The sequence below is a fragment of the Betta splendens genome, chromosome 16, assembly GCF_900634795.4.
Source record: "Betta splendens chromosome 16, fBetSpl5.4, whole genome shotgun sequence".
Lineage (NCBI taxonomy): Eukaryota > Metazoa > Chordata > Actinopteri > Anabantiformes > Osphronemidae > Betta > Betta splendens.
The window spans coordinates 11,734,255-11,752,034 of record NC_040896.2 but is presented as its reverse complement, the minus strand read 5'-3'; the positions used below and the strand labels follow the sequence as shown (position 1 = coordinate 11,752,034).

General features: G+C 43.9%; 1 protein-coding gene across 5 annotated transcripts; it reads right to left on the bottom strand.

Moving 5' to 3' along the window:
* Window positions 1-378: 378 nt before the first annotated feature.
* Window positions 379-16,489, bottom strand: chd4b (chromodomain helicase DNA binding protein 4b). Of its 5 annotated transcripts, none has more exons than XM_029128903.2 (40): window positions 16,224-16,489; window positions 15,710-15,916; window positions 15,072-15,196; window positions 13,829-14,080; window positions 13,620-13,735; window positions 13,412-13,511; window positions 13,093-13,303; window positions 12,798-12,919; window positions 12,548-12,671; window positions 12,246-12,418; window positions 11,531-11,776; window positions 11,139-11,342; window positions 10,774-10,985; window positions 10,518-10,649; window positions 10,340-10,439; window positions 9,940-10,131; window positions 9,519-9,719; window positions 9,215-9,352; window positions 8,965-9,086; window positions 8,705-8,878; window positions 8,384-8,525; window positions 8,034-8,283; window positions 7,806-7,930; window positions 7,624-7,716; window positions 7,369-7,510; window positions 6,964-7,133; window positions 6,632-6,821; window positions 6,172-6,258; window positions 5,250-5,341; window positions 4,987-5,120; window positions 4,615-4,759; window positions 4,363-4,519; window positions 4,002-4,087; window positions 3,654-3,897; window positions 3,523-3,579; window positions 3,213-3,383; window positions 3,003-3,111; window positions 2,652-2,784; window positions 2,418-2,562; window positions 379-1,558 (listed from the first exon to the last, which is right to left on the bottom strand). In XM_029128903.2, the coding sequence occupies exons 2-40, from the start codon at window positions 15,768-15,770 to the stop codon at window positions 1,359-1,361; spliced, it is 5,877 nt and encodes a 1,958-aa protein (XP_028984736.1). In that variant the 5' UTR covers window positions 15,771-15,916; window positions 16,224-16,489; the 3' UTR covers window positions 379-1,358. The 5 variants fall into 5 exon arrangements, with proteins under 5 accessions (XP_028984736.1, XP_028984731.1, XP_028984734.1 ...); XM_029128898.2 differs by having other exon boundaries at window positions 2,367-2,562; window positions 16,224-16,488; XM_029128901.3 differs by having other exon boundaries at window positions 2,367-2,562; window positions 6,644-6,821; window positions 16,224-16,488.
* Window positions 16,490-17,780: the final 1,291 nt, after the last annotated feature.

The window sequence follows — 17,780 nt, the reverse complement described above, 5'->3', positions numbered from 1 at the left end:
TAGCTTTCATGTAAATTCTACGTCATCTTTTAAGGCTTTTATGCAAACTACGTCATTGTAAATTTTCCTTAACAGTTGTCACCCTTCATGGAATATTTTACATACGTAATAAAGTGGAAATGTAACAATTTTAGATTTAAATTCCAATTTCCAACTTGTGGGAAACATTTGGTGTCATGGTAGTCTTTCTCCACCATCAAGCTGGTGGCCAAGAAGAATAAAATGTAAAAAAATATTGAGCAGATCATAATGATTCTTCTGATATTTTAAAACGTGGCAATAAAAAGCTTCAGCTTTTGAAACATTGGAAACAAAAGTACAATAATTGCAAAGTGAAATGCGTAAAAACACACTTGAAAAATGACAGAAAGCTTGATAAACAGTTGACATTTTATTTTAGTCCATAAAAACAAACCGCAACAATAAAAACAACAAGGTGATAACCATAATAATAATTATTATAATAATAATAATGATATTTAATAATGTCACAAAATAACCAAAGACAGTAAGAAATTAAATTAACTTAAGATTGCGAACATTTTCAAAATCATCCCATGTACCTAAAAGCTGCGGAGCTGTTACGTATCCATGTTTTTATGGAGCAAATCTGTGGTGCAGTAAGGAATGTCAAGGTGCTGGTTGGGGGGTGAGTCACCTGACGTGGGACAGGCATCATCAGGATAGAAAGAGGTAAAACATACGACTAACCAAAGTGACAGTAACGCTTTCTCAGTGTCAGGGCAGTCTCCAGTAGAGATGCACATCGGTTTGCCAAGGTTATACATACATATATACAGGAAAGACATACACACGCACACACAGGCGCACACGCACGCACGCACGCACGCACGCACGCACGCACAGGACGACATTAGAGTTGGGAAAAAAAGTTTAAAATTTAATAATTTTGTAACGATGCACAATAAAATCCTTTGAATTGTGAATTAACCCAAACGTTACTACAAAAGCACCAGTTCACTCCAAACATGCTGCCGCTTCAGCGTCATAACACATTTAGTTACATCGACTGCTGTGGAGACAGAACAGTGAAGCTGCCTGCAGTTCAGTCACGAGGCGGTGCTCAGGTTAGAGGACTTAACTTAACGCCACTGGAGGAGAAAGACGCGTTTCTATTCTTCCATTCACTCCTGTACTAAATCTACAGTTCCAGTCATTTAAATCAAGGTCCAGAGGGGCAGCTGATGCCGATGGGCTGTGGGTGCAGAGCGCGGAGGACTAACCTGACTGTGCTGTACATGGTGGTTGAGGGCGAGGACGTCTGCTACATGGCGGTGAGGCCTCGGAGAGTCCCGATTGGCCACAGTCAGTGAGCGTGATGTGCCTGAGGTCACCGATCAGCGCGGCACCTGCATCTGTGAGGTCTGTGACTGGCTCTGAGCAGTAACATCAGGGCCCCGGCTGGCCAGTCTGCTGAGAATGTTCCTCTCCGACATTTGCAGCCTCACGGCGACTGGCGGTATCCTGGCGATGGTTGCGGGGAGACGCGTGACGTCAGCCTTCATGTCACTCAGCAGTTCCTCCAGCTGTTTAAGAACTAGAAATGGGAGAACGCAGAAATCAGCGGTTTTGCAAAGCTCTAAATGGAGAATTGGTGTTTTGTATTCAGCCTTGAGTCTGGTTTAATTTAGGATTGGAGTGGTTTTCATAAACATGTTATCAACACAGAACGTAACAGAAGCAATTTTCACCTTTTAAATTTTAAATTAAAATTCTGTTATTATATGAGGTGCATATTAAACTGCTTGCTACACATTTCAACAGATCAAATCATATAACAGTTCTCTAGCCAGTCACCCCTATAAGCTCGTAAGCACATCATGCCGACCATGATGAAAATGCATAAAAAGCAGCCATTGATCAAATATGGAAACTACTATGACTATAAGCACATTGTTGTAGCTGATGTTCGTTGGCTTGGTTTTGTAGATAGTTGCTATAACTAGAAACTAGAAATTTTAATATTGGCGTAAACCCAACAGCTCCGTTTTGCATATACAAGATACAGATCAATGACAACCGACGCCTTCTCCATCTGGCACCTAATGCTGTGTGCTGACGCATGCAGCACTGAAAACGGTTACATCACACAAGAAAAATTATGTAATTTTTTGTTTTAATTAGATCTAGAGTTTTTGAAGAGGTTGGTCCCTTCATTTATACAGTTAGTCCTTTTTAAAGCTGATTCCTAGCATTGTGATGACATGAATGTCTTTCTCTTATCCGAGGTTATTAATTCTAGGACATGTCTTGATTTTGATGTTTACACACGATGATTTCAACAGTACTTACATAGACTGACTGAAAACCATACCAGTGCGCCTGTCTTTTTGCACATGTTTTACCTTTATGCAACACTGCATTGGCAGGCTTGTTTCCAGACATGGACTCCTTACTGAGGTGCTGGTGAGACTCGGCGAGACACTCCACCTCACTGAAGCGGGTGTTGAGGGCCATAGAGGGGTGGGCTGGGTCCTCAGTCATGTTGAGGTAGGCCGCCCGGCGCAACTGTTCCTCAATCACCAGCGCCTGCTCCAGCAGCTACAAAGGACAGACAGATAAACACCCTGAGGCATAAAGACGCAGACACGCACACAAAGAGATGACTCTGTGAATGGCACTCGGTTCACCTTAAACCTGCGAGCCAGAAACTTGTTCTTGATCTCAAGGAAGTTTCCTCTGCTCATTTCCCCTTTGAAGGGCTCGTTCAGGATAGCAAACCTCACATCGTTCTGCACATCCTGCCACCGAGCGTAACCGTGTCTGAGTGACAGGGGTCAAGTGTAACAACAACAACAAAATTTAATGTGGGTTTTGCAATCATCTGGTAAGGTCAAGAGGCTAAACACTGTGATTTTAAGCAAAACTGCTTTTGCTAATCATCATGTACTTTTAATGCCATATGAACATCTACTTAAATTATTATTCAAGCTTTAAATGTTACAAAACATTTCTTTTCCGAAACTCATTTTAAAGGATACTGTATGATACCAGCCAGCAGCCAGTAGTCATGGCGACGATGCCAAATCTCAAAGGTCTTCTTGGTGACGGTGGCGGCCCGCTCTTCATTCTGCCACAGAGAGTGAAGCTCTGAAAAGGAGAGCAGAAAGGTCAAAAGGCAGAAATGAAAGAGCACAAAAAGAGAAGAGAAAGGCGACGCGGTGTCTGTATGTGTGTGCGTATGTGTCCACCTGTGAATCCTCCGTCTGCGATGTTGAACATGAACCTCTGCTTGGTGGCTTTCTTCTTCTCTTCGCTGACGTTAACCACCGGCGCAGCTGTTCCAGAATCTTTCACATTCTCCCCGTTCTGCAGTTTACCAGGCTCGTCTGTTTTCAAACTGTCCTTCTCCTCCTTTGGCTCTGTGACAAGTAGAAGAGTTATTTTATGTTAACTATTATAGTTCTTCTAGTAAAAACTTTGTTGAGTATTTTCACATATAGATTTCAAACATTAACTTTAAAAAGTTCATGTTACAGAACGGAAAATATATCAATGCACCTTTCTTTTCTTCTGAAGGGGAAATAGTACCAGTTTTTTCATCCTTGCCTTCCTCAGCTGAAATGAGAAAAGCACTGTGAGAATCACAGTAAAATATTAGACATTTTGATTGTATGTATTATCTATCTTACCTTTACACTCGTCTGAATCCATCTTGCTCTCTGTAGCCTCACCCTTGACGTCACTCAGAGTCTCCTTCTCTGTCTCTGAAGTTTTGTCTCTGTCTTTGCTCACATCTTCAGCTTCCTTCTCCTTCCCTTCATTTCTGTCTCCTGTCTCCTTCTCTTTCTCCTCTTTTCCTGCAGCGGAATCAGCATCTCCTTCTTTCTTCTCCATCACAGGGGACTTTTCCGACTCATCTGGGATTTCAATAATCTAGACACGAGATAGACAGCACCGAATTCACATCTAAATTCCAAGAACATAAACTAGTTGCAGCTACAAAGAAAAGTGTATAGCAGGTACATAAAAGTATTTACCTCTGGATCATCCATTTTCTTGGCTCCTTTTCCCTCCTCATCCTCCTTCTTCAGGTCTTCCTTGTCCTCAGATTTAGACAAATCCTCTGAAAAAACAGAAGCCACATATGAAAGACAATTAAGCAAAGACTATTTTTATGACTGTTATACAAGGAAAAAAAAACGTAGCGCTTCTTTTTGATTAACGGACTCATGTCTTTATCCACAAGGGGGCATCAGAGGTTAGAGTACTGTCTAATGGAACCGAAATAACAGTAACTGACTGATTTGAGCAACCTGTGTAATAAATGTTACTATACAAGATTGTCCAGGGCTTATTAAAGCCAGGACTTAAAAGTAGAGACATGATGTGAGTAAGTACCTGGGACTGGTGTGTTGGGCTGTGTGTCTGCGGGTGTCCCACTAGAAGGGGTTTTGGGGTCTTCACCAGCAGCCAAAGCTGCAGCCCTTTTGTTTTCCTCCAGCTCTGCCATCCAAGGCATTGACCACTGACCGTTCACATGCTCAAACTCCTGCACCTGTAAATCAACAGACCATCGGTAAATTCATCCTTCCATCTGGAAAATGAACATTTGAATTAAACACATCAACAACTAAACTTAAACATACGTACCTTCTTCCTTATGAGGGACATGACACCAATGCGAGTAAGCACGTGCTGCCTTGACAGACCCTCACGTGGAACGCCATCTGCAAAGGTCTCGGCTCCATCAGCCCCCGGCTCACAAAGATGACGCATGAACAGGGACACGTAAGCTCTGCAGAAACGTGTGGAGGAGAGGATGAAGGCACATTACTGGAAGGACAATGACGATATCAAAACATCTGCGAGTCACAAGCCAAACTTAAAAAAAAATTCTTAATGAAAAAGCATAGCAAAGCAACCAATATGAAACCCAAAATTGGCTAAGGAATAAATGGACAAGAAAAATATTATAAATTAATTCAGCATTCCTCATCCTATACATTAGGATAAGACACTCACTTGAATTCTTTCTCAGATTTCCCTCTGAGGTCCCTGACAAGCCACTGATTGGTGAAAGCATCCTGTGGAGGCATCCCATAGCGCATCACTGCATTCAAGAATGCTTTTCTCTGGCGAGCATTGAAGCCCAACACCTGACAGGTAATAAAGAGGTCAAGAGATAAATGAATCTGAGGACAATGTACCCAAATGTAACTCAGTTTTCGATGCGTGGTCGCGTCTTATCTGTACATGACCAGAATATAAGCAGCAGGGATGTTTACCTCAATGTTTCCGCCCACTCTGGCCAAGAGTGGAGGCAGAGGTTTGTCCCTGTCATTCCTTAGCCCTTTGCGGTTCGGTCTGCGAGCGTTAGCTGAGGAGAAGTTAACGTCAGATTCAGATGCAATAACACTTCACTGAGGCCACAAGCAAACCATAAAGTGAAAACAAACTGCACTTTGGTATAGTAATGTGTCCCTGAGTTTCTCTGTGAAGATGTTTCACTTACGCCTCCTCACGTCACAGCCTGATCCTGCTGAATCTGTCCCTCCTCACAATCTCTGTACTTTCACAGTATTTGTTGTGTCTTCTTAGAATGAAATGCTTTCAGAAGATTATGCACTGAAAGCAGCTTGGCAGTGTACTTCGTTTAATGAGCCATAATTTGATAAATCCAAAATACAACCAATACAAACTGAGGATGAACTACAAAATAAACTATATAAATACAAGTGAACAATTTGTTCTGAAACAATATTGAGCGTTTATGCCACAATCGTAACAGTTAAAGTGAACCAGCAATTTATGTAAAGTTCAGGTACACAGTTCCGTTGGCGAAAAAACTAATTGTTTATTTCTTTCCCTCTTCCTTTGCTTCTTTTCCTTTGTCCTTCTCTTTCGGTCTTTTCTTGCCTTTCTAAGATCAAAGCAGATGATGCAGGTACATGTGCTGTTTCGCGAGTTGTTGAGGTTGTCTATGAGGATATTGTAGCTGTCATCTGAATCTGAATAAATATCTGCAAGGGTGATTTGAAGGACGTTAGAAAATGGCAAATCTAGAACTTTAAGATTAGAGACCTTATAATCTACAATAAAAAGGAAGGTTCACCTCCATGTCTTAATTTATTGGGATCTTCATAACTAATTTAAATACCACAAACACACGTCGTCCTTCACCCCTGGTGGTTAAAACATCAGTCTTACCTTCAGACCTCTCATCAAAGTCTTCATCACCCTCCTCTGAAGCTACAGAGTAATCAGACTGGTTGTCTGACTGATCCTCTTGCCACTCTGAATAGAGAACACAAGGTGACAAAAGGGAGGAAACCAGTTACTGTGTGGATGTAATATATGAAACAAAGTACACATAAACCTTATGTAACTAGCCAAGATGTTTAAATAAAAGACATTCAAATATTTAGCAGTTTAATAGCAATAGCTATTTTGGTTTTATTATCAATTAATGCAGATTATAAAAAAACTGAGCTGGGATGAAATGCATCTTCCTACTGTAAATAAACACATTCCTGTCTATGTCTAGCTCAAGCCACAATCAAAAGTGCATTTAACATTATTACACCAACACCACAACAACACCAACAGCACAGTAACACACACACACACACAGACACACAAAGAGGTTTCATTATATATTGTTCTGTACCCTGTCTTATACCTCGGTCCTCCTGGGAGCCGTCATTGTAGTTGACCGGCTTTCGAGTTCTTTTGCCTTTGCCCAGATTGCGGGCAAGGTCCTCCTGTTGCTGCTCATAGTGGTGTCGAAGCAATTTCTCCCAGTAATCAGGGTCAACGCTTTCTTCCTGTTTGATCACCTCCCTTTCCACCTCCTCCTCCTCAAACAAAGATATTTTGTTTACAATGGACAAAAAGTGCAGATGGTGGATTTGCCGTTTTCTTTTTTTCCTCCCGTTGAAAAAAACATTCCAAAAAGTTCTTGTTATGACTTTTAACTATTACTACCTCAAAAACTCTTACCTCGTCATCTTCATCTTTAACCACGTACTGGGCCACTTTAAAAGAGCTGAGGTACTCGTTCATGCTCTGAAGCTCGGTGTCATCTGTGGCATCCTGGTTCCTGTCCAGCAAGCGTGAAATCGCCTGGTCATCATAGTGGATCACACTGCTGTCATCCTCCTTGTTGTCCCCTGAAAGCAGGACAGGTCAAATAGAAAGTGGGTGATAGAAACATTTATTTTCACTCTGTACCACCTGTCAGATTGGACTACAATGCCAGGGAAGGATTTTCACATTTTTAATTCCATATGCAAACCAGGATTAATCTCCTGCTAATCTTCAAAAAAACTGACTGCATTAAACGTGCATACAATAAATCCAGCATTGATAAAACAATTAATGATACAGTTTATTGTAAACACTCACCATCTCCAACTTCATCTTTGAACAACTCTTCAGTTCCAAACTTGAGGATATCATCGAGCTCCTGCTTGGACATGGAGCCTGTTTTTGAGCCGAGGCCAGGTCGCACCACCAGGTGGGTGAGCATCATCTTCTTCTTTGCCACCTGATGGAAAGAAGTGGGTGGAATTAAAGAGGCGGTGAGCAGATGAATACATAATCCTGACATAGTTAATACAGAGGCATGTTTATTTTTCTTCAGTGTTAATCTTCACTGACCTGTGTGATCCTCTCCTCCACAGAAGCTTTAGTGACAAAGCGATAGATCATCACCTTCCTGTTCTGCCCAATACGGTGAGCTCTGCTAAAGGCCTGAAACACACACAAGAAAAAAATACCATGATGAGCCATGGTCCAAATAAAGTATGATGTGTTTGAGATTACAGCTGGGCTTTGCAAACCTGAATGTCATTGTGGGGGTTCCAGTCAGAGTCATAGATGATCACAGTGTCGGCAGATGCAAGATTAATGCCCAAACCACCAGCTCTGGTGGAGAGGAGAAAAGCAAACTGGGGAGCACCAGGAGCTGTTGGGATTAACAAAACTCAAATGAAAACACAGGGAGCAAACCATATCAGTTGTCCTGAGAGTCGAAACAAGCACACTCATTGTGTTTGTGCATATCTCACCATTAAAACGGTCGATGGCCTCCTGTCTCAAGTTGCCAGTGACTCCTCCATCAATTCTCTCGTATTTGTATCCCTCATTTTCCAGGAAGTCCTCTAGTAGGTCCAGCATTTTAGTCATCTGAGAGAAGACCAGAACTCTGTGGCCCCCGTCCTTCAGTTTCCTCATCATCTTTTGAAGAAGCATCAGTTTTCCTGAAGATTTTGTGAGAGCATTGCCCTCGTACATGCCATTTGGAAGCTTTGGTGCCTCCTGCAACCACAGTTAGAATTCAAATAAACGGATGGCATTAAAAATGCAAGGCAAAGCCAATTCTATGCTACCACATACTATGAAAAGATATTAATCATACCGTAGCAGCTGCAGGAAAGAGGTAGGGGTGATTGCAGCACTTTTTAAGGTCCATCACCACATTCAGCAGAGAGACTTGGTTTCCTCCTCCACGAGTGTTTAGGGCCTCAAAGTTACGAGTTAGAATGAACTTGTAGTATTTCCTGGTTTGCAAAAAATGTTTAGAAAGAGACTTGAGACATCAGAATTAGAAAAATATATATATTAAATGTGAATAATTTACAGAACTAAAAGAAACTTAATAATTCAAAACAATTGTAGTTTCATTTAATATGCTTATATGGTTGGAATCTACTCCTACAGAACTGCTCTGATCGCTTACTTTTGCATGGGGCTCAGCTCCACTCTGACAATGAGCTCAGTCTTTGATGGCATGTGTTTGAAAACATCAGCCTTCAGCCTCCTGAGCATGTGTGGTCCCAGCATGTCATGGAGCTTCTTGATCTGGTCCTCTTTGGCAATGTCCGCAAACTCCTCCAGAAAGCCTTCCAGGTTGCTGGAGTGGAAAAAGGTTCACTACATACATTGTGGGCACCTACAATGTATCTGCTCTAAAGCCATGTGCTGTTTAGCGCTACTTACTTGAATCTCTCTGGGGTCAGGAAGTTAAGCAAATGGAAAAGTTCTTCCAGGTTGTTCTGGAGAGGGGTGCCGGTCAGCAGCAGCTTGTGTTGCAGCGGGTAGTTATTCAACACTCGGAAGAACTAATAACACAAAGGGAGAACAGTTTAGCAAAAACACACACTTATACTAACAGTTCAGACTCATTTCTACAATATGACATAAACAAAATAAAAGAAACAAATGAGCAAAACAGTGAGTTTGCTATAACCTTTGACTGGTTGTTCTTGAGTCTGTGCGCTTCATCCACAACCAAACAGGCCCATTCAATGGAACCCAGCACTGCCTGATCAATTGTTATCAACTCATAAGATGTCAACAGAACATGGAACTTCACAGTTGAGTCTTTCTGTAAAGCAGAGAACAAGGGCAAGAATGAGTAAAAACACAGTAATGAGCACGTCGGAAAATATTCCAACTAGGAATAGAGTTACACAAACTAAAACAGGTATAGTCAATTATTATATTCTTGCACAGTCATTTTTGTAATTACTGCTCCTAAGTGCTTTTCTTACCTTCATCTTGGATGCCTTCTTTCCACCTCGGATGGCATTCCCTTCAAAAGAGAACTCATTCTCTCTGATGACAGCCCTGCTGTCTTTGTCCCCTACGTAGGTCACCACATACATGTCAGGGGCCCACATCTCAAATTCTCTCTCCCAATTAATAATGGTGGACAGGGGAGCACTGACCAGGAAAGGACCTTTGGAGTGACCCTGCACCAGGGGATGACAAAGGACAGATCAACATTATGTAATATGTAAAGACATTATAGATTTATTGCCAAGAAACCACAGCATATGCAAATTAACTACTGTGTTTGTCTTGCCCTTCCTTAGGTTAGAGGTTTTCAATGAACTATCAATATTCCCTTTAAATGAACAATTACTGTGCATCATATATCTAAAACCCGTCTAATTAAATCTCATTTCTGACCTCCTTGTACAGTGAGTAGAGGAAGACCGCTGTCTGTACAGTTTTGCCTAAACCCATTTCATCGGCCAGGATCGTATCTGTGGCCTGGGCCCAGGAAAATCTCAGCCAGTTCAACCCCTCTAGCTGGTAGGGATGCAGAGTGCCCCCTGTGCTGTCCAGGTACTCCGGCTGTCGATCAAACTTGATAGTGGGCTGAAAGGAAGCAACCAGGGACAATATTAAGTCCATGTGTCATGACTCAAGCTATTATTAATTCTGTCAAAAAAAAAAATTGACATTGAGTGTTCGCTTTATCATAAATAATCTTTTAGTCTATAAGAATAACATCTGATATTTTCACCAAAACAAAGTTGTTTCTAGAAAAAAAAAGGAACATTTGTTAATTCAGCAAAATACTCACATCTACAATTGGATTAGCAGGAGGCCGCTCTGCCTTCTTGACTTTTACTGGCTTCTTCAGCTTCTTGCCAGGTCTGCCTTCTTCACCCACCATCAGCTCTCTTTAATAGACATTTTTTAGGAAATATTATACCTTACACATTCTCTAAAAGAAGAAACAGTAACCTGCTTCTACATACCTGTGATTCCAATATGTCTGTTTGTAGGTGTCGAACTCTGGAATATCCATGTCTTCCATTTCCCAGGTTGACTGATCGTAGGGCAGATCTCTCCATTTGATCAAGTAATGTACGTTGTTCTTCTTGTCAACACTAACAGAAAAAAAAGAAAGAAATGTGTTCACAACCGTGCAATAGAAGTTGATAGAAATCTAAAAAAAGATTAAAACCGTAAAACATCTTTAAGGCTAAGTCTGTTGTTTGAATTTTGTCCCACCTGTGGTTGAGGATGCGGTGAATCATCAGCCACTCCATCTTAACTCCATAACGGTAAAATTCCTCTTCCATGCGGACAAAAAGAGGATCTTTGTTCTTCCTCTTTGTGCTTTTATCATCATCACCCTCGCCTCCAAAGTCCACAGGCGGAGGTTCATCCATGTCTGTTTTCCTCTGGTAATTACGAAACATCACCTGGCAGTTCAGCTCCAACTGGGATAAAGTAACAGGTGGTTAAATAAAGGGTCTTCGGAAGAAGGATTGACTTTGTGTGTTATAAAAAAAATACCTCAGACTGGTACAATTTCAACCTAAAATAGTGCATTGTGGTTTACAGGAGGTTACAGTGCTAGACAGCATGCATACCTGTAGCTCCTGCACCCAGGAGCAGTGCCAGTAGGACATATTGCACCATTTGACAAAGAACTCCCTCTCCCTGCGGCCCACCAGGGGTTTCGGATCAGGAGCATCAGCAGGAAGATCAGCAGGTCGTGGAACAGGTGTGGGAGCTGGCGGCTCTCCCCAGCGCCAAGTCAAGACCTTTTGGACTTTTCCCTTCATTGGTAGACACTGTTAAGAGGTAAGGTAAAGAATTTAATGAAGCATGTTTCTTTTAAAAACACTCCCTTAATTCCATGGTTTTCTATATTCTGTAGGCAAACTCATCCACAGCTATCTCCAGGGAAGAAGATGGGCTCTGCACGTGCATGCGAGCACATGCACATTCAGACTTATGAGCACCAGTGCTCAGCACTCACTTTGCAGCGGGGGCAGATCCATTCTCCATTGGGGATTTCAGGGAGAGGAGGGTTGAGGCAGTGGATGTGATAGGAGGAGGGGCAGGTGTCACAGCAAAGCAGCTCCCCTCCATCCTTGCACACCCGGCAGTACTCAATGTGGTGGTCGTCTTCCTCCTCCACTCCTTCATCTCTCCTGTCTTCCTCATCCTCTCCTTCGCCCTCAGAGAGATCATCCCTGGCCTCCCACTGGATCCCCTCCTTCTCCTGATGGCAGAATTACAGAGAGAGGAGGGTGTGAGTGTGTGTCAGTTGGTGGGGGTGGGGTGGGGGGGCCGACAGGCGGGGAAGGTATGCGGAACGGAGTGAAAGGCAAAAAGGGGAGGGGTGGGGGTGTGCAGGGGGAGTCCAAGAACGTCGGGGGTGGAGAGTGTGCACGTTGCATACGTGTGCGTGTTTGGGTGTGGAGCCATTGCAGAGGGAGGGAGGGAGCAACAAGAAGAGGAAATGGAGGATTGATGAGGGTGAAGCATGTGGTGGGGAATAGGAGAGTACAGACAAGAACATGAGGATAAGGAATGAGGGGTGAACACCAAACTGGGTAAATATCACAGATAATTAAATTAATTTAACAACAATGAACTCTCATCTACAGGTAAAGTGTGTCATGCTGATAACATGAAACACCTAAAAGCCTTCACTGCAGAGTTGAGAGAACTATGATCACAGTACTCACGCAGTGTGGGCAGCTCCACTTGCCCTCTGGTGCTTTCTCCATGTCAGGGTCCAGACAGACCATGTGATAAGCTCTGGGGCAGGTGTCACACAAAATGATCTCTCCTCCCTGCTGGCACACTTCACAGTAGTCCTGGTGGTCTGTCTCATAGCCGTCGCCGTCCTCCGTCTCCACTGAGAGAAGCAGAAAAATATGAGATCCATGGAACTGGACAGCAGAGGAGTAATAGCCTCTATATTGGTCTTGACTTTGAGCTTATTTTTTATTTCTATATTTTATTACAGTAATATTTCCATGTCAACCTTTCTTCTTTTTCTTTGCACTCTTGGGCTTTTTCTTAAGACGACTGCTGCGGCTGGAGCCATCTGACACTGAGAAATTCCCATCATCAAAGTCACTGTCCACATCTTGTTCATCTTCATCACTCTGACAGAGAGACCACAACGAGAATCAGAGAAGCTCCAGATTACGTTACAGAACAATTTCCCTAATGTGATTCTGATAGTTGAATACGTAAATGAAAAATCAAAATTTGTGAAAACGGGATCTTACAGAGGAGCGTTTCCTCTTGCTGTTGAGTCCCCCAAGCTTGATCTTGAGTGGTGCCACCTTCTTGGGTTTGGGCTTCGGTGGAGGCTTAGACGCAGGCTTTGACTTCTTGCGAGCATTGGGGCCTAAAAATACAAAACAGATGAAAAGAGATGAATATTTCAATAACTCTATACTATTGGTCTCTACTTTCAAAATACTGTAGGAATTGAATTATTACCAGTTATTTTGAACTTGAAAGTTTCATACATAACAAACTTGTTAAAACTAATAAACATATGAATTCATCCTACTGCACCTTTGCCCTCTTTGGTCTTGGCTTTGCGGAGTGGAGGTGCCGGGGCCGCTGGTGCTGCAGCAGGTGTCGAAGCAGCGACAGGAGTAGGAGCAGTTGTTAGTGAAGTAGCAGCAACGGTTTCTGACCCCCCCTCTGTCCCTGCCACCACCATGTTTTCCACAACTGCAGCCACGTTGGCAGCTGCCAGAGCTGCATTGGCAGTGGCACAACCCTACACGGGGGCACAGAATTGAAAACTTTGTTGTCGCCCGTCAAAGAAAACAGGAACAGAATATACAGACACAAGCCAAATTTGTGGTTTTGCCCAGAACATGAATACCTTCAGAGGGTTGTTTGTGCTGAACTCCCTCCACTTAGCCATCATCAAAGTCATCATCTTAGACACAGCAATTTTGGGATTTTTGGCTGCAATTAAAGGCCTAAGGACATAACGTTTAAAAAAAATGGGTTTACAAGATTATATGCACAATAACATTTTAATAAGCAGGCAATAAGGCAGGGGCAAACTGTGGCTGTTCATTTGTCACCTGACAAACTGGCTGAAGGCCTTGTAGTTGGTGAGGGAGCTGTAGTCTTCCTGAGTAAAGACATGGTCAATGTCCTTCATGCCCCAGGCCTCAAACAGCTGGGCAGAGCTTTTAGGCTGAGGCAGCATGAAACAAGGGACGCAGTTTAACATACTATCATGGAAACAATTTGTTATTCTGTTTAGAAAATTAATGTGACGACGCCTCACCTGACAATCGTCATCCTCATCCTCATCCTCGTCTGGTTCTGGCTCTTTGCGTTTGCTCTTTGAGCTGGATGATCCTTTCTCTGCTGATGTACCTCCTTTCTTCTTGTCTTTGGCAGAGCCGGAGCGTTTCTTTTTTTTCCTCCCGGGGGCATAATCACTTCCTTCACTCTCTGACCGCACACCTCCCTCGTCTGCATCTCTCTCTGCTGCTTCAATGCCAATCAGGTGCTCTGGGGAGCTGACGTGCAACTCCTGCAAAACAAAGGACCACTCAGCTAATTACACGGAGACACTAACACTTTTAGACTACACAGAAATTAAAGGTGTCATCCGTTTTTTGGGATTGACAGTTATGGTTCACAAAAAACAATTGATGAGCCGAGTGACAGAAAATTAATCAGCGGTTAATAATTAAGCTAGGTGTAATCACTTACTTCAGTCTACTTCCTTTTTTGGACATAATGGCATTGAACTAGATTTACGCTATCTTTTATTGGTCAAAACAACAAGCCTGAGAAATTACACCCTAATTTCATCACCTTTTGTGTTTTTAATTTTATACACAAAAAGACATCTCTTATTTTAAACCTTTACACAGAATTACATTCACAGAAAATGTGATTTACAGCCATAACAAGACCGGGGCATTAGTTCACTATTTACATCCCTTTAACGTTTTGTTTACCCAGTAGATCCCACACTCTAACTGCAGCCCCAGGGCTCCCCGAGGTCTTGTAATTGTTGCAGAGCAGATTGTTACACAGAAAATCGATTAATACCTGAAATGTTCCACTGACACAGATATTGGTGTCACCCCAAGATATGTGCACATAGTCAAATGATGCAACTCCCTGAGCTTTAAAGAACAGGTCCACATCTATCTTAACAAAATATCAACACATCTATAATTACTCCTCCCATCGACCCATATATATATATATATATATATATATATATATATATATATATATATATATATATATATATATATATATATATATATATATATTACTACTACTATCATTATTATTAATATTTTGTCCCTAGATTTTTTTAACATGGATCCTGTTATTAGCATCAAATGAACAATGTGTTTTTACACCAGAGGAGCTTTGAGGGTTTTATTTAAATTACTTACTATATTTATACAAATACTATACAGGCAGGTACTGGCATGTTCTATGCTATAGTATAATCACATCACACCTCCGGGCCCTGCTTTCTGTGACGCTGACACACTGACCTCTCTCGGGGGCCTCTGCCTCTTGCTGCTCCTGCTCTCTCGGCTGCTCTTCTTCGCCTTCTTCTTCTTCTTCGTCTTCGGCACCTCGTCTACGTCAGACGCAGCATCCTCCGGCTCGTCCTCATCTGCCGCGGACATGCTCGTATTAGTACAGCCAACACAGTGTGTGTGTGTGTGTGTGTGTGTGTGTGTGTGTGTGTGTGTGTGTGTGTGTGTGTGTGCGCGCGCGCGCGCGGTCAGGAGCACTGCTGCAGGCCAGAGGGAGAAGAGAGGGGACCGCGCACTGGCACGACTTGGCAGATGTGCGTGCACGCCCGTACACACACGTACACACACGCCGACACGCCGTGAATGCCACAACAGCGCAGGTTGAAACTTGTCTTCGAAACTTTGACAGTTCACGCCCGCTCTCGTGAAAACACACACGCAACGTTGCGGGGAATAACCAACGTCTAAATAAATAGGAGAAGTGCGAGCACTTGCTGCCAAGTTCGCTAACTAATCTATCATGGCGAGTGACGGACGGCCCGAGCCGACTACTCCGGGCTAGCTGGAGCTAGCGTTAGCTTCGCGGCGAAGGCGAGCTCAAGTCGCCGGCAGAGATGGACCTCCGCCGGGGGAGAACGCGGCGAGCTTACCGTGGAGAAGTGAGCGCTCGTCCGCTCCAAAGTCGTCCCTGTCGTCCTCGCTGCACGACATTTTCCCCAGCGCTTCAATTGTATTCCTTGCTGGTCGAATTAATCCCTCCTAAACCTTGCTCCTCGGTCGACGAGGGAGGAGGGAAAATGACGTGGGACCGTTGGAGAATGGACCGGGGGTGTCCAGGAAGGGAGGGGTGGTGGGCGCTGAAAGGAAATAAATAATAATAATAAATGCACAGCCACGGCGGTGATCCACGCGCAGTTTTTATTTACCCCGCATCTAATTGACCACCTGCGCGCTCAAACAAGTTGGACAACTCGATTATCTATGCGCTGACATTACGTGTTGTTGATTTACAGGTATTCCTCCACACTGGAGTGAATGAAGTGTGGCATCCATTATTATTTCAAGTGTGAGCGGCTGTTTCGCGCTGTCGAGTTAAAACAACGGTTCAAAGAAAACTTTGGGCATTGAAACCCAACCTTCACGCGTTACACGCCAGAAACTTACAGTAGGTTGTGTGTTTAGTCCCGGGTCGAGGTGTGCTCTCCGTGCCTCACTCTCTCGCGCGCGCGGTGCAACAATGAACACAAGTCAAGCTGTTGTCGTCATTTAGTCTTCATTCATTCAAGGCCGGCGGGGCCAATAATAAGCGAAATTCAAAAACGAGCCGTCAACGACCCAAAACACGCGGCTCCGTCCCCCTTTTCTCTCTCTCCCAACCTCACAGGCACAGCTTAGCTAACATCCTCACAAACACACAAAGGGGGCAGACATCCCATAATAATCCCCCCCTCCCACACTCACACAGGACTCTGCATAGTTACCTCGCAACGGACAGACCATAATACTCGGTCTGCCCCCACCCCCTCCACCAGGCGCGCGCGCGCGCGCGCGCACACACGTGCACTACCGCCGCTAAACATGCATGCACTAGGCTCATTGCATGCACACTCCTTCCCCTTTCCACTAGTAGTCCCAGCCCCTTAGCAACCCCGTTGTCATGGTGACACCCCCTCCCCGTTCCTCATGACAGACCATAATACTCGAGCAGTAGCAGCATACATCCCATAATATACAACTCTTACAAAGACAAAAAAGAAAAAATGCAAGTCACATGGTCTCCAGGGGAGCTGAGGTCCACCGGTGACAGACCATAATACTCACCACCATGCGTGCACCTGGAAGTGAGGATGACTGAGCCTAGAAGTCAGAAGGCTTTTAGTCCCAGCGATCGTCACACAGGTAGACGGGTCAGACGGGCCGGTCGAGACCCTGCCGGGACCCCGAGCGGCATCCCAGATGTGGACTGAGGCCGCGCTCCACATCTGTCCCGTGAGTGACGGCATCCCAGAGTGACGCTGAAAGCACCGTGCTGCCTTCAGGTTCACTTTGTGACGCAGCACACCTGAACTTCTGCACACTGGACACAAGTTGAAGTTAAATGAGTTTCCATAATAGAGGAAGCACCAGGATGCGGCATTTATTAATCTGAGCTCATAGTAACCGCGTTAGCTCACAATGGAAATGACACTGTGTAGATGGATAAAAGTCTAGTTCACTGTCTGCTACAGCCGCACGTCTCTGCTCGGCCTTGATGCTGCAACACAGCGTGAGTCTACGCTGCGTTTTAAAAATTAAAGCCTCTCTTTTTGGTTTGCGTTTCAAATGAACGGCTTTTTATTGCGCAATAGGCTCAAACCAGAGCTCACGAGGAGCATTTTAGGGCCATGTGTACGTTCAACCAGTCCACACGCACTCGTATTCACACCTGACAGACCCGCATCCAGTCTGAATTAAACATCAGTGTCAGGCTCCGCGTACAGTAGGATCCCACATGACGACGGGGCCTCACGCTGCGATCGCAGCGGGGCGGCATTTCTCACTGACCAAGGCTGCTGCCAACACATCGACCAGAACCAAGCCTCTGAAGCCCGGTAGCTGGGAGGCCTGTAGAACAGGAACCAACAGAACCGCAGTCCGGTTTGGTTTCACGTTCACTAAACAAGACCAGAGTTCCGTCACACAACATATTCATTTTCAATAATTCAAATGTGATTTTTAATG

Bases quoted from the DNA above. Each gene is read 5' to 3' on its own strand.
- chd4b (XM_029128898.2), bottom strand. From the start codon at position 15,770: ATGTCGTGCAGCGAGGACGACAGGGACGACTTTGGAGCGGACGAGCGC. The intron at 8,879-8,964 runs GTAAGTAGCGCT...TTTCCACTCCAG, and splicing joins CTGACCCCAGAGAGATTCAA to CAACCTGGAAGGCTTTCTGG. The intron at 8,284-8,383 runs GTATGATTAATA...CTGTGGTTGCAG, and splicing joins TCTTTCCTGCAGCTGCTACG to GAGGCACCAAAGCTTCCAAA.